The sequence below is a fragment of the Octopus bimaculoides genome, chromosome 26, assembly GCF_046866305.1.
Source record: "Octopus bimaculoides isolate indiv1 chromosome 26, ASM4686630v1, whole genome shotgun sequence".
Classification (NCBI taxonomy): domain Eukaryota; kingdom Metazoa; phylum Mollusca; class Cephalopoda; order Octopoda; family Octopodidae; genus Octopus; species Octopus bimaculoides.
In genome coordinates, this window is record NC_142953.1 from 257,777 (window position 1) to 272,670 (window position 14,894).

General features: G+C 33.7%; 1 protein-coding gene across 3 annotated transcripts; it reads left to right on the forward strand.

Moving 5' to 3' along the window:
* Nucleotides 1–598: 598 nt before the first annotated feature.
* LOC106882124 (uncharacterized) lies at nucleotides 599–14,472 on the forward strand. Of its 3 annotated transcripts, none has more exons than XM_014932685.3 (13): nucleotides 599–738; nucleotides 3,868–4,032; nucleotides 5,168–5,243; nucleotides 6,058–6,163; nucleotides 7,262–7,385; nucleotides 7,650–8,087; nucleotides 8,373–8,501; nucleotides 9,015–9,088; nucleotides 10,541–10,609; nucleotides 11,418–11,504; nucleotides 12,553–12,797; nucleotides 13,254–13,474; nucleotides 14,220–14,472. In XM_014932685.3, the coding sequence occupies exons 2-13, from the start codon at nucleotides 3,889–3,891 to the stop codon at nucleotides 14,325–14,327; spliced, it is 1,821 nt and encodes a 606-aa protein (XP_014788171.1). In that variant the 5' UTR covers nucleotides 599–738; nucleotides 3,868–3,888; the 3' UTR covers nucleotides 14,328–14,472. The 3 variants fall into 3 exon arrangements, with proteins under 3 accessions (XP_014788171.1, XP_089198645.1, XP_089198644.1); XM_089342519.1 differs by lacking the exon at nucleotides 599–738 and adding an exon at nucleotides 2,120–2,242; XM_089342518.1 differs by lacking the exon at nucleotides 599–738 and adding an exon at nucleotides 3,390–3,525.
* Nucleotides 14,473–14,894: the final 422 nt, after the last annotated feature.

The window sequence follows — 14,894 nt, forward strand, 5'->3', positions numbered from 1 at the left end:
TTCCTTCAAAATCACACCCTTAAAAAGAATAGAATATATTGGATAATGTTGTCAGAGAGACATTTATCTGGAAAAAAAGAAAGACGGAAGGGCCATCGGTGGAATACTTTTGAACAAACGTAGTTCTACTTGATCTGGATTGTCCTGGGGTTAAACAACAGCAACAACAACCGTTCATATAACGTGAACCTTCGTAATTTCTTTGACGTCTACTTCATTGAACGCTTCTGTTCGTTGAACGGTGAATTTTGATTGGTTGAGAGTAAACCTAAGCAGACGATCTCCCAAATACAACTTCATCTTTTGGCGCGCCATTATCTCGAGCAGACGTTCCTTCTCTCAATCAATCACTTCGGTTCTGCTATACATAGATGTTTATATATATATACTCATGTATATAATATATAATATATATATATATTTACACACACACATATAATATACAGTATATACATATTTATACACTTAAACACACACAAACACATTTATACATATATACATACATATATATATATATAGTATACACAGAATATATATTCTAATTTTATTTATATGCACACACATACATATAATATATACATATTTATATGAACACACATATATACATAAATATATATCATATACATATAGTTATACATATATATACATATACACAGATATAAATATATATATATATATATATATATACATAAATATATATAAACACGTGTGTGTATATGTTTTAAAGTCCCTCCGGAGGTAAGTAGAAAAAAATCTGTTTTTAAAACGATCAGAATTTGTATTTTAATAACATCTTGAGTACGAATTGAATGGTTAATCGACATTCTAGAAAGAAACCCCAGCTAAATGACCCCCTTAAAAGGTGAGGATGTAGTCCAAGATACGTTTATACTTGAATCCGAGGAAGGATGATCACGGTTGGAATGTTGTGATTCTAAGGCTGTCCGTTCAGAGATGACCGTAACCCTAAACAATAACAATGTCTTCGTCAGAGTATTTCTCAAAGATATTCTATTTAGATTGCTTGTGTGTGTGTAAATGACTTTATGTCCGTGTGTGTTTATGTGTATGTATATGTGCATGTATGTATATGAGTATGTATGTCATTATTCAGTTTTACTTCAAGATTTCTTGCCAACAGAGAAAGAACCGGTTTCTAACCTAGATCCAAGATTCCTTCATTGGAATTTCAACATCAACAACAGGGTATTTTTGTTTGTATGTATGCATGTATGTATATATGTATGTATGTATGTGTGCAGATTTGTATGTTTCGTTTTATGTATGTCTTCTCATGCGTATAATTATATACCTAGAGATGCTCATATATATTTAAATGATAAACTTCTGGAAAGTGGTGCTGCTGGAGTTGAATGTCCCATGGGAAGATCGCCAGGAAGAAGCTTTTGAAAGGAAGCTCTCCAAGTACGCGGCTCTGGTCAGTGACTGCCAGGGGGCTGGCTGGAGAGCGAGGTGTCTCCCAGTGGAAGTTGGATGCAGGGGTTTCGCAGCCCGTTCCCCGACCAGAGCCTCCAGCAGTTTGGACATCGAGGGCAAAGAGGGCCTCAAGATGGTTGTGGGTCAAAAGATTTAATAATTATTGTATAAAACTAATTTATTAGAAAATAAAGACAGTTTTCAGTTAAACAACTTTTTACTGTATCTTCGTCCATTGTTTAGATGTGTATTGTGAAGTTTGAGGGTGATTTGGCTGTTGTTTCTAACATTTCTTGGTCGAACGACTGTAACTAATTAAAGTACAGACGAACAGTTTATAGTTTTCTGCGATCATCTGAGTAGAGCAACGTTTATATTGAAAGACTTTTGAAAGAAGCCTGTCAGAAACGGTTGACATAAAATATGACGTGTTCTGTTGCTGTTTGTGATGTCAACGGTCAATCATAAACAAGGACGAAAACCGTTAAAGATTCAAATTAGAAAACGATCTCAGATGGCAGGACGGGGGTGGATAAATAGTGGGGGGGGGTATGTAACGTAGATACATAAAATGATAGAAAGGTGGAGATGGATAGGTAAAGAGAGGGAGGGAGAAGAAGGGAGAGTAAGAATTAAAATGAAGGGAAAGAGAAAATAGAATAAAAATAAAGATGTGACGAGAGTGTAAGATAAAAGGAGAAAATGAGAGAAAGACAGACAGAGACGGGGGTTACGGGGCAAGAAAACAAAATGAATGGGGGGAAATCTTTTGAGCTGTGGCCATGCTGGGTTACTGCCTTGAAAGGTATTAGTTGACCAAATCGACCCTGGATTTACGTTTATTTTTATTTTTGTTTTTTTTTTGTTTTGAAGTCTGGTACTTATTCTGTTGCCAAACGGATAAGTCACAGGGATACAAACAAACCAACACCGGTTGACAAAGAGTAGAGAGGGAACACATACATAAAGACATCTGCAACTCACAAAGCTTATAGATCTGTGTCAAAATTAAATATACGTAATTCCTGCCGAACATGCTGAGTGCTACTTTCTTTCGATTACCCAATAACTTGTGCGTGTGTAAAGTCCTTTTTCTGTGCCGGCATAAGTTGGACGGTCCGAGAGAAGCTGAAAAGCTGCATCAGGGTCCAATTATCTGTTTTGCTATTGTTTCTATGGCTGGATGCCCTTCCTAATGCCAAACCTTTACAGAATATACTGGGTACCTTTTACATGGCGGCAGGATGAATGGTTTTTATGTGGTGTCAACCTCGTATATATATATATATATATATATATATATATATATGCGCGCGCGCGTGTGTGTTTCGTCCTCCTCTCTCTCTCGTCAGTCTAGATACCCCCCTCTCTCGCCAGTGTAGATATCCCCCCCTCTCTCTCTGTATATAGCATGTGAACAATTTTCTCTTGTATTAAAATATAATTTTTCTAAATATATCTCAGCAAGATTTGATAAATATAATTTCAACAAAGTTGGTGTGTTTTGATAATAATGAATCTATTCTTTGTTTTACTAACTTTGAAATGGTGCAAATGTTTGTAAGTTGTGGAGATAAAAACAATAAAATGAAACAAGAGTAATTCATGATAAAACTGGTGATAAAAGTAGTGTAGAAAAAAAACATCTCTGTTAATAGCTTCTTAATTCAACTGGTAAGAATTTCTAAAATGGCATTAAGAAGGGCATCCAGCTGTAGAATCCGTGACAAATCAGACTGGAGTCTGGTGTAGCTCCCCAGCTTTCTAGCTCTGGTCAAACTGTCCAACTCATGCCATAATGGACGTTAAATGATGAAGATGATGATAATGTGCAGTTAATATAAGTTTGAGTTAAATAGGCGCAGGTGTGGCTATGTGATAAGAAGTTTGCTTCCCAACCACATGGGTCTGGGTTCAGTCCCACTATGTGGCATCTTGGGCATCAAGTGTCTTCTCTTATAGGGGGGTCGTACAGTGCCAGATAGAACCATTCTATTGATGACTTGAAATATAACAATATCTGTCAGAGCAACAACTGTCGCCAAAGGACAGATACAATAATGGCAAAAGACCACTTTACAACAGAAGGTAGGATGGCAAACTGGCAGAATTGTTACTGTGTTGGACAAAATTCTGAGCAGCATTTTATCTAACTTTACTTTCTGAGTTCAAATGTTGCTGGGGTTGATTTACCTTTCATTTTTTGGGGGTCAGTAAAATGTGTCAGTTGAGTACTGAAGTTGATATGATCAAGTTAACCCATCTCCCGAAATTCCTGGCCTTGTGCCAAAATTTGAAGCCAATAATAAGGGAAGACATATGGCGTGAAGGTTTATGGTTGTATGGTAGGAATTATTATTTAAATTAATAACCTGTAAATTATTTACTGAAATCTCTTTTATTTTTCAACTATTTTACCTTTTCGAACAGTAAATTAAAAATTTTCCCAACATGGCTCGACGCACTAATTCAGTCCGTGTAAGACGAAGGCAGTCAGATGCAAAATGGCGTGCGAGTGTTGCCAATGGATACAACACATTGAAAATGATAACAGATGCTTCAAATAAGAAAAAGTCCAAGAAGAAATACTCAAAGGTTAGGTTTTATCAGATTATTAAATATCCTGACTCTCTTCATGTTGGAATTGGTAAGATTGGCCTGTTAAATGACACATTCCATGCCACCTTATTTTACTTCTGTTTTACCATATTTTCTGGTATACAAGTCGACATTGTTTATAGTGTAAACATTCAAAAATCATCATTATCTCTATTTTACTTCTCTTTACTGGATGTCTTGTCCTTTTATCAACCCTGTTACAACTTTGTATGCCATTATACTTTGATCTTAATCCATCTTGATATGGAAAACAGATAACCTTCCTATCGCCATTAGAGCAATATTTTCCTGTATTTCCGCCACCATTTCACATTCTGCTCATTAAACTGTCGCTAACTTCCAGCTAGTGGACTAATTAGATTTGCTAAGCGAATTGGAATGTTTTTCAAAATATACATGTTGAATGTTGTAAGTCAACTTAGCTACTGGATATAAACCCACTGACACCAGTGTCTGGTATGTCGTGGTTCAGTGATAGAAGTTGCTTGTTTTAAATATAACACCATGCAGAAACAGATGCTGCATTAAAGCCAATCATATCTGTGTGTGGAGCCAAAAGGAAAGATGAATAAAAGACAATAAAGCTCCTCCCTGAGTTATATAAACTCATACGGCCAGAGTCCCTGTTTCTGTGGCATATATGTTCCCCATCTGGACAGGATTACTCACTTTTGCCAGCTGAGAGGACTGGAGCAATGTGAAATGAAGTGTTTTGCTCAAGAACACAATGTGTTGCTTGGTCCAGGAATTGAAACCACAGTCTTATGATCATGAGTCCAACATCCCTAACCACTAAGCTATGCATCTCCACAGAATGAAAGATGGAACTGTTTGTAATTAAATACAAAATGAATTAAGATGTTGCTATTTAAAATTCTTTCGAAGAAAATCATCCAAATCTTAAAGAAATGTATCCTCCCCCATTCTTGAAGTGATCTTTCCTCTGTTCTTTCCAGCATAAACATAGCAAATCTTTTTATGTATTATTGATATGCTTGTGAACTTAATTCTCTCTCTCTCTCTCTTTTCTTTTTTTTTTTTATCTGTTATTGCTATTTGGGATGTTTTAAACTGCCTTCACAAAAATATTGAATGCTGTTGAATTTTTCAGGCCCATATACTTCAAGAAACTGTCAATCACATCAACTTCTTGGAATCCATTTTAGCAAATTTCCTATCAGAAAAAAGTAAAGTTATTTCTAAAAATTATCCTTGGTTTTTTTTTTAATGTAATTCTGTGTAAATCATTTGTAACTTATGTCTTGTTGTTTAATATATTCTTATCCTTACTGTAAATTAGAGAATCTAGTTAAATTTTCACTAAATTGAGATTAAAACTTCTCTTCTTTCTCGGGGTTTATGTTTTAAAAAAACTCCAGCAGATGAAATAAAAATATATGTTCCACCACCAGATTGTCTTTAGTGTTGAACTTATAATAATTATTGGAGAATGGAATTGTTAAAAAATATTGATTCCAAATTTTGGCACAAGGCCAGCAATATCAGAGGAGGGGGTAAGTCAACCCCAGTGCTCAACTGGTACTTATTTTATTGGCCCTGAAAGGCTGAAAGGCAAAGCTGACTTCAGTGGAATTTGAATTCAGAACATTAAGATGAATGAAATGCTGCTAAGCATTTTGCTTGGTGTGTTGATGATTTTTGCCAGCTTGCTGACTTAGAATTGTTAAGAAATATTAGTTTCAAATTTTGGCACAAGGCTAGCAATTCTGGGGTCAGGGGTAAGTTGATTACGTAAACCCCAATACTAAACTGGTACTTATTTTATCACCCCTGAAAGTATGAAACACAAAGTTGACCTTGACAGAATTCGAACTCACAATGTAAAGACAGACAGAATGCCACTAAGCATTTTGTCGAGTCTGCTAATGATTCTACAAGCTTGCCACTTTAGAATTGCTAAAAATTGTCAAAAATCTATTATTCTTTTGTCATTATCATCGTATAATTTATTATAATTTTGACTATTTTTGTTTTATTCAGAGAAATTTGTTGACAGTGGTTTACTTCCAGAGACAAGTAATATTTTATCTGATATCAATGAGGTCAGGAATGAATTTTCAGCAAAGCAAGCTGGAATATTTTCAAGGTAAATAAGGTTTTAACCTTTTAGCATTTAGATTAATTGGTCAAATATGATACTTGTTCGTTTGTATTGTTTTGAATTAATCATGCGTTCTCTTATAGCTTCAGAGATTTCAATGAAGTTACTGTTTATTTTTATAATGATATTGTAGGATAGGTGTGAGAGGCAAGATCTGCCCAGTTAATGCATAAAACTCATAGAATATTTGGGCTGGATATGGCCATAAGTGCACAAGTTTTGTTTTTAGACCTTTTTTGCAATTGTTTCATTATGTTTCAGAAAATGTTTGTCAATTTGTTGCAATCTTCCTTACTTTAAATGGCAATTGAATTTTAAATGTTTGTTTGTTTTGCTTCGATCAGAATAATCATATTATTTCCAAATGTGAATCAGTTGGTATATTAATTACATTTACTGATTAATTTTTAAGTAATATATTTTTGGCGGGGTTATGTTATGCTGGTGATTTCGAATAAAAATGAAATGATGTTATACATTTTTACCTAAGACTAGAAATTTTAACATCTTAGTAATATGTAAACAAAAAAGAAAATTAAATATGTGTATTTTATGTTTTTTCTTCCTTGTTCCTCAATTTTAAATTTCAAACTTCTATTCCCATTAAATAGTATGGAGAAGTGATTATCTCCCTTACACTAATAGGGAACTCCATGTATTTTTTTATCTTGTTTTTAAATACTCAGGTATTTGTTTTATAACTTAGGCACAAAGCTCAAAATTAAATGTTAAGTATAAATGTCTTTATTCAAGTTGACTACAAAAGCTGTAATTCTTCATCGCAAAGCTGTGAATGTGTTTTTTCTCAAATTATTCAGGTTGAAATTACTTCAAAACTAATAACGGAAAATTATTGCTTGGTGATTTTAGTATTACTTCTACATTCTTCACTTAAATCCCATCTGGATTAACTTAGCTTCTCAACCCTCTGGGTGCCAATGTGGACAGCAGACATTTATATCATATAATTGGGGGTTTTGTGCCAAAGTTAGAAAACAAATTATTTAAATTCTCCCCCAGAATATATTTTAATATCTGCTTGCTGGAAAAGAACCTGCCTCATCTTTCCATTATATTTTACAGTAGTTCGACGATGAGGAAATGTAATTTTTTAGATGATCTTTTAAATGAAATATTTGAATTGGATAATCAAGTTTCACCAGTAACTGGATGTTTTGATTTATCTCAAAGTGCCTCAGAAACACAGGTTAATATACAAGCTTTATATGGTTTCATGTATATTTCTTTAGACAATACATATCTTTTATCATTCTTAATATATATACATTGTGTATTATACACATATATCTCTTTTAATTTAAAGTTGTTTCAGTTGCGTACACAGAGTAAAAATATCAGAATGCAGTGTTTTTAATTGTATTTAACATCAATGTTCATAAAAAGTTGTTTAAAAATAATATCAAAACTGATGGATGTATTATAAATATAGATATATTTTTTTTACTTATAGGAAAAACAAATCTCTTCAACCGTAGCATCTGAAGAAACTGAGGTCCCAAATATTACTGGAAGCAACTATCCATTTTGGCCAAGCAAGAATCCTAAATGCTTTGCAAATGAAGAAGAGATTCAGATAATTTCACCTGTCAAAAAGAAGAAATTTGATGAGTTGTTAAATCAGAAATTTTGTTATGGATCTAATAATAATAATAATAATAATAGTTATAGCACACCCAAAGAAGATGACAAATTCCTTAAAAAATATGATCCTTTTATAGGGAAAGAGTTAATGCCAATTATAAAAAAAGAGTCTACTTTTTCCCACCCATCCAGTTCTGATATCTTACAATTTTCCACATTTGAGACCCCTAAAAAGAAGCTTGACATTTCTGGAAAGAAAGATCAAGACAACTTTACAATCTCCGGAAGCCATTTCCAATTAAGACAGGTAACAGTTCTTGTAATTCTTTCCAAAACAATAGAGTACCAATCAAAACAACTTATGCCATTTAATTTTTTAGTCTTATTCTTTTTCTACCAATTTGTGGTCTTATGTCAAAGTTAGTCATTTATAATGAAGGGGCATGGTTTAGTGGTTCGGGTACTCAGCTTATGATTGTCAGGTTTCTGAGTTTGATTCCTGGTCCACATCCCTTTCACTGTTATTTGATTGTATAATAAACTTCTTAATTACTTCTAATTGTAAAGTTTTTTTTTTTGTTTTTTTTTTCAGCTGTCTTGTGGAACTTCTACATTCACTCCTTTAAAGAGCCCTCCCATTTTTGATTTGGGATTATCACCAATAACAACTCCCTGCATAAAACAACTTAATAACTATTTGCCTTGTGGTCTTTATGTGCCAGTAAGTTTAATCACATTACATTTTCCGTTCTAAAGTTGTGTAACAGTTAGATTAGACTTTTCTGATGAGGTCTTACAAGACTGGAACATGTCCTCACTTGTTACTGTATTTCAATGCATTTTTATTTCTAATTAATTTAAATGTTGTGATTGACTATAATTAGTCATTAGGACAAGCCTGACCAGCCTTGTTTTTAGATTATCTTTAATTATAAGAACCTTTGTTCACGACTAATTAGAGCTACTCATTGACAACAGCAACAAAAACAACCTCTAGTACATGGTCATATCTCTCAATTACAAAACTGTTGTCTAAATATATAAGTTAGTGAAAATCAAAAACAATTCATACATTCTCTTTTTATATCAATAAATAGTTTACTTTTGTTTACAACACAGTTATACAATTATTAATTTTCTTTTGTTCATTCAAAATTTATTTAAAGTTTTATTATTTATAAAGTTTGTTAAAAACATAAGAGCATGAAATCTTTTATTTTTGAAATATTTTTAGAGTCCTGATAATGATACCAATAAATATCTGATTTGCAATGAAAATATCAATGAAATGGATAAAGTTACTTCAAGGTAGGAAACAATTTTTCTCTTTCTGTTTTTTCATGAAAAATGAACAAAAAAATTAAGAGCAATCATTATTTCTTAGTCTAGCAAGATATATAAACTGTTATTGTTCAGTCTCATTTGGAGATGAAAAACTGAAACTGCTGTTTATTGGGAAAATGAAAATAATATTTGTGTTTCTTTGCTGAAGACAACATCTTGGTATTCTTTTGTTTCTAACTTGATTCTTTTCAGTTGTAGACAAAAAGTGCACCTCTTCAAACAGTTGAGATACTATTTGATAATTTTGTTTTGTTGGGATCATAATACTTCTTAGTATTTTCAAGTGTTAAACTGGTTCTTTTAGCTGAGGAATTTTCTTTATTAGAAACAGATGAAACAAGAAGTCAATTAAGAGTTGGGCTTTACCGGTTTAGGAAGTATATTTAGCTGTGTGTATGTAAGAAGCTTTGAAATGTATAAATGCATGTTTTACATAAAGGTAACGATATTTCTTCCTTGCTCACACATGAAATTGCTGGCACAACAGAGATAATCGTCCAAGACAACAGAGTGTAGGAGGCATGAGTTAATTCCTTAATACACATCAAGGTAGTTAGCTCTGGTATTTGGCTGCAAATCTAAAATATCCAATGAGTTTGGAAGTGGTAGAGAGGTGACGTAGAAATCCCGTAGTGTGTCGAGCTGGACAAGGCCCAAGGTCATCAACAGTTCAGTATCTGCATCTGCAGGGGATAAAGCAAAGCAGCGACAAAAGGGAGCTAAGTATTAACATTCCAACCTTTAGACAGTGTTTGAATAAATACTCTTGGAAAGTAAATGTGATCAAAAGCATTTAAGCCAAGGTCATTTTGACCTGCTTTTCTTTCTGTCAGGCACATGGCTTCCTGGGATACCCTATTCAATAGAGGATTCTTTTTAGAATAGTCCCATCATTTAGTTTTTGTGATGGTTCAATTGTTTATTGGGTTTATTGTTTTTCCATTTAGTTCTGTAAAACAACTTCCATATTTTCTTGATTTTACTGCATTAAGTTACTTTGGTATCCTAGAAACAGGTTAACTTCTTTCTCATTGATTTCAACGACAATACTTTATTGTCATCGGGATCCTCGTTCGTTAGCTTATTATCCATTGTACATTGTTATCTTTAAATGCTGTAATTATCTGCAAAATCAACTGGTTTTAAAGATATCTTGATAATAAAAACTTTTTACTTTTTCTTTTTTTTCCTGTATCGAGATCTTCCCAACTTCAAAAAAGAACAATGTGCTACTAATTTTCCATCTCGTTTCCCTAGTGAGCTTTATTAATGAGTTCTTTAATTGGCTTATTGGATATACGGGTGAGGGGGAGTTATTTCAGGACTTTGTTTTTACAAGTAAAAACCTGTAAAAAGGTCTACTGTATATATATCATCGTTACACATTTTTTTTTGGGGACTTGTTCCTGTTGGCAGCTCTGTTACAAAACTGAATACTTCCAGAAACATTAAACATGGAACAACTTGCAGAAAAAGACTGGATAAGTGAGTAGAATTTAATTATTTAAAAGTAATTCTCTATTGTTGTTATCTGAGAAGACCCCAATCACTGAATGTGTTTTAGCTATGAATTTCTTGTCCTCTTGTTTTTGAAACTGTTGTGTATCTAAGACTACATCATGTAACGTAGTATGAGATATCATCTTTTCTAAGATGTTGAAGTGTAATTTAAATTTGGCTGCTATTTCTGGTGTGTTGGACAGCCATGTAGTGGCATCTACAATAGGAATGAGGAGCAGGGAGGACGTTGTGGAGCTTAGGCCACAATGTAATTTTGATGTGCAGTTGAAGCTGCTTCCCTTCATGTGAACTTCACTCACACACAGACACTGTTGTTTCAGTTCAGGAGTGAATTAAACAGAATCTTTCTGCTAATTTGAACCCTTCAATGAAGTTGTCCTATTTTCTGTGTCAATATTATTTGTCAAGGTTTTAAAATCACAATTTTCTAGTTCTCCTTCCTCATGTCTATTACAAATATTATCAATGTTTTTGCATCAGATACAATAAATACCCTGGGAAAGTATCATTCTATTGCTGCTGAAAGAGAAACATTCATTTGTTCTCTGTCACTCCTGTATCCAGTTTAGTTTCAAGAATGTCACTGCATTCTTTTTGGCTACAAATACCAAGAAAGAAGACCCTTTACAGCTGAATAGCCCAGGATTCTTATAATACAATTGGTTTATATCCATGCCAGAAGGCCATCCCTCTTTCCCAAAGCCAGAAACTTAATTCTAATTTTAAACACAATATTTTATATTTAATTTTTATTTTTTGTTGTTTGTTCCAGATTTTTTACTGAATCAAAGCAGGAATCATCTCCATTGCCTCCTGATAATTACTTAAATAAGAGCACAGACAGTCTAGACTTTGATGGGTAAGAAACAAAATGTTTCTTATTGTAATTCTCTTTCCTTTTCCCTCTTTGTTTTTCTACAGATTTATGTCATCAAAGATGTCCCTAGGAACACTGACCTCTCAATGATTCTTTCAATACCTGTTGACAGAATGAAGTAATTTGATATTCTCTACACCAAATTCATGAGAAAATTCCAACCTAACAATAGAAGCTATGAAAGCATTTGTCTATTATAAGATGTTCCTACTGTTCACAGCAGTGATCTGTGTGTGGTACCTTGACTAGAGCTACACACATTGAACCAAGGCAAATAGCTTTTATTGAACAAAAGTAAATCAATAGTTGGTAGTTTAAAGAAAGAATAACATTATTTAGGTCAGCTTTTCCAATAAATCTTCTGGCCTTCAAGTTAAAATGCCTGTACAGAAAATATGGTTCATATCAAAGTCTCATGTATTCATTTCCTGGTATAAGTATTTTATATTATTCTCTTACTGGTTCCAGCTATTGAGCTATGGCCATGAACGGACACCAGCTTTAAGAGGTTTTAGTTGATCCTGTTGACCCCTCCACTCAGTGCTAATTTTTTTTGTTTGGTAATTTTTTGATATATTTTCAGCAAATGGCTAAGCTAATTTTTTGATGCAGATGAGATATTACATTGGTAAACATAAATCCGATTCTATCAGTGTTCTCTGCTGGTCTGTATGTTTTGCTCTGGATGCGTTTGTAGATGGATGATAGTAATGCTACATCATCCTTGAAGTCGAAATATTTGAGCATGCCCATGAGGCACATAAGGCAGAGCTTGTATCATAGAACCAAGGGTATAATTCATCATAGATATGGCAACAAAAGGGTTAATTCTTATATAATTAACATTTCCAAATTTTCTTGTCAGAATTCTGTCACATTTTGCTTTGTATTTACAAACTATGTGCTGTGTAATTATTATTATTATTATTGTATTATTTTGCTTTCAAGTATCAGAAATAAAAGCAAGCTATTATACACATCTCATTATTATGCCCTACACGTCTCTCTCTCTCTTTTTTTTTTTTGCCAGTTATTTCTTCTTTTACAAACAAATAGTTGAAGAAATGAAACACCGACCATTTGAACAACGATTAGATGACATGGACATAGCCTCTAAAGTGTCCAAAATGTGGCGTGGTTTATCTGCTGAACAAAAGAAGACCTTAGTGACACTTGCTGCTTTGGAGAAGAATGATGCTCAGTGCAGTAAACTGACTGATGACCTGCAAAATGTTGATGTGAAGAAAGTAATTGATATTGATGATATTGATGATGGTAAGTTTTTTTATTTTGATTGTTCAATTGGGAAATATGAAAGTCCTTTCTACTTATATAGGCACAAGGCTTAAAGTTTTGGGAAAAGGGGACAGTCGATTACGGCAATTCCACCAGTGCTCTGCCTTTAAATGTAAAAGAAACATGAAAATATTGATTTCATATTTTTGGCACAAGGCCAGCAATTTCAAGGCAGTGGGTAAGTTGTTTACGTCAACCTCAATGCTCAGCTGGTACTTATTGTATCAGCCCCAGATTAGATGAAAACCAAAGTCAACCCTGGCAGAATTGAACTCAGAATGTAAAGACTGATGAAATGGTTTTAAGCAATTTTCCTTACTAAGGCAGAGAACTGGCTGAATTAGCATGATAATTAGCATGATAATTACAAGAATAATGATTGAAAAAAATAAAAGCAAACTTTTTGGACTGAATTGTTTCTCCTCCTCTTGACAGCTCAACTTTTTAGCAGAAATACAGGAAATGGCTTCCAGATTGTTCCTGAAATGAATTTGCGACACTCAAAAGACGAAGGTTTCCTAACAACAACAACATTCCCAAGAGACTTCAACCAAAATTACTCTCATTGTGAAGTCCCAGAATATAATCCGTGTAAGATTTTCCAAAATCCATCTTTGACAGCTTTGAATTGGTCGAGCAACCATTGTACTTGGAAGGTAAATACACACTCTCTTCTGTCATCAGCTTGTAGTCTTGGTTTCACTTTCACAGTGATCTTGTCAGCTTTTGTCTTTTTTTAACTTTTAACATTCTGATTACTCTGTCAAATGTAATGCTCATTTAGTTTTGAATTAATCCTGCACTGTTTCGTAGCTTCAAGATTCCGATGGCATGATTGTTTATTTTTAGAATGACATTGTAGTGTATGTGTGAGAGGCTAGGTCTGGCCAGATTGAACATAAAGCAGAATATTTGGACTGGATATGGCCAGTTTAAATGCTAAAGGGTTAAATTCATTACAAAGGGGGGTTGATTGTGTGATAATTCCATTTATTTTAGAGAGGAACTGGGGACAGTAAAGGTTGATGTTCCATCAAACATAGAAACCAGTGGAAGGATGAAGTGCAACTCTCTTCTGTTGTTGATAGTTTGCTTTCCGTTGGTGTCTTAATATGGCTTCAGAGATTCTTAGGTTGCCTCTGTTGTGCTGTGTTGCCCGGATGTGCACTGTGAACTCTCGGGTCTGGCATTTTTGTAGATGTTTCTTCACATACACACACAGGACGGGCATCTTTTAGTTTCTGTCTTCTATCAAATCCACTTGTGTGGCCTTAATCGGTCTGGGGCTATAGGAGAAGATATTTGCCCAAGATGTCAGGCAGTGGGGTAGATTATATTTTAAAATCTGTGATGTTTTAACCACCATTGAAACGTGTTTTATATATTTTGTCTTTTTCTCAGGCTAATATCAACAACCAATCAACTCATTACTCCTCAATTTGTTCCTCACATAGAATGGAGTTTGACAATGAAAGTGAACTTGTGCCCACCTGGGGTGAAGAAGTATAACTCCAAGGTGTACTTCAGGTGGTCATGGAAATTGAAAGGAAAAAAAAAAGAAGAAAAGATATTGTTTGTTTTTTTGTTTGGATTCATTGATTGTTATTTTAAATCAGAAATACTTTATAGATTCATAGATCTGATATTTATAAATTGATATATATATATGTGTGCATATGTATAATATTATATATGTATTTATATTTATAGACATATAAGTACAATGTATTATATTTATTGACAGATACTTGAGCAGTAACCATAAAAAATGTGGGGATTATGCAAGTGAGAAATTTAGAAAAATTTCCCTATAGATCTTGCGTTTCCTGTCACATGATGGGAGGGGGATTAATACAGTAACTTCTTCAGTCACAGTCACCATACATTCTTACTCTCTCTCTCTCTCTCTCTCTCTCTCTCTCTCTCACACACACACACACACATGCACACACACCACTATACTGACATATACATATATATAATAATAATAATAATAATAATAATGAAATTATTGTGTATAGTGCTCAGGTGCACTACAACTCGTCAAAGGTGTTATGTACAGTAGATAGAATTATG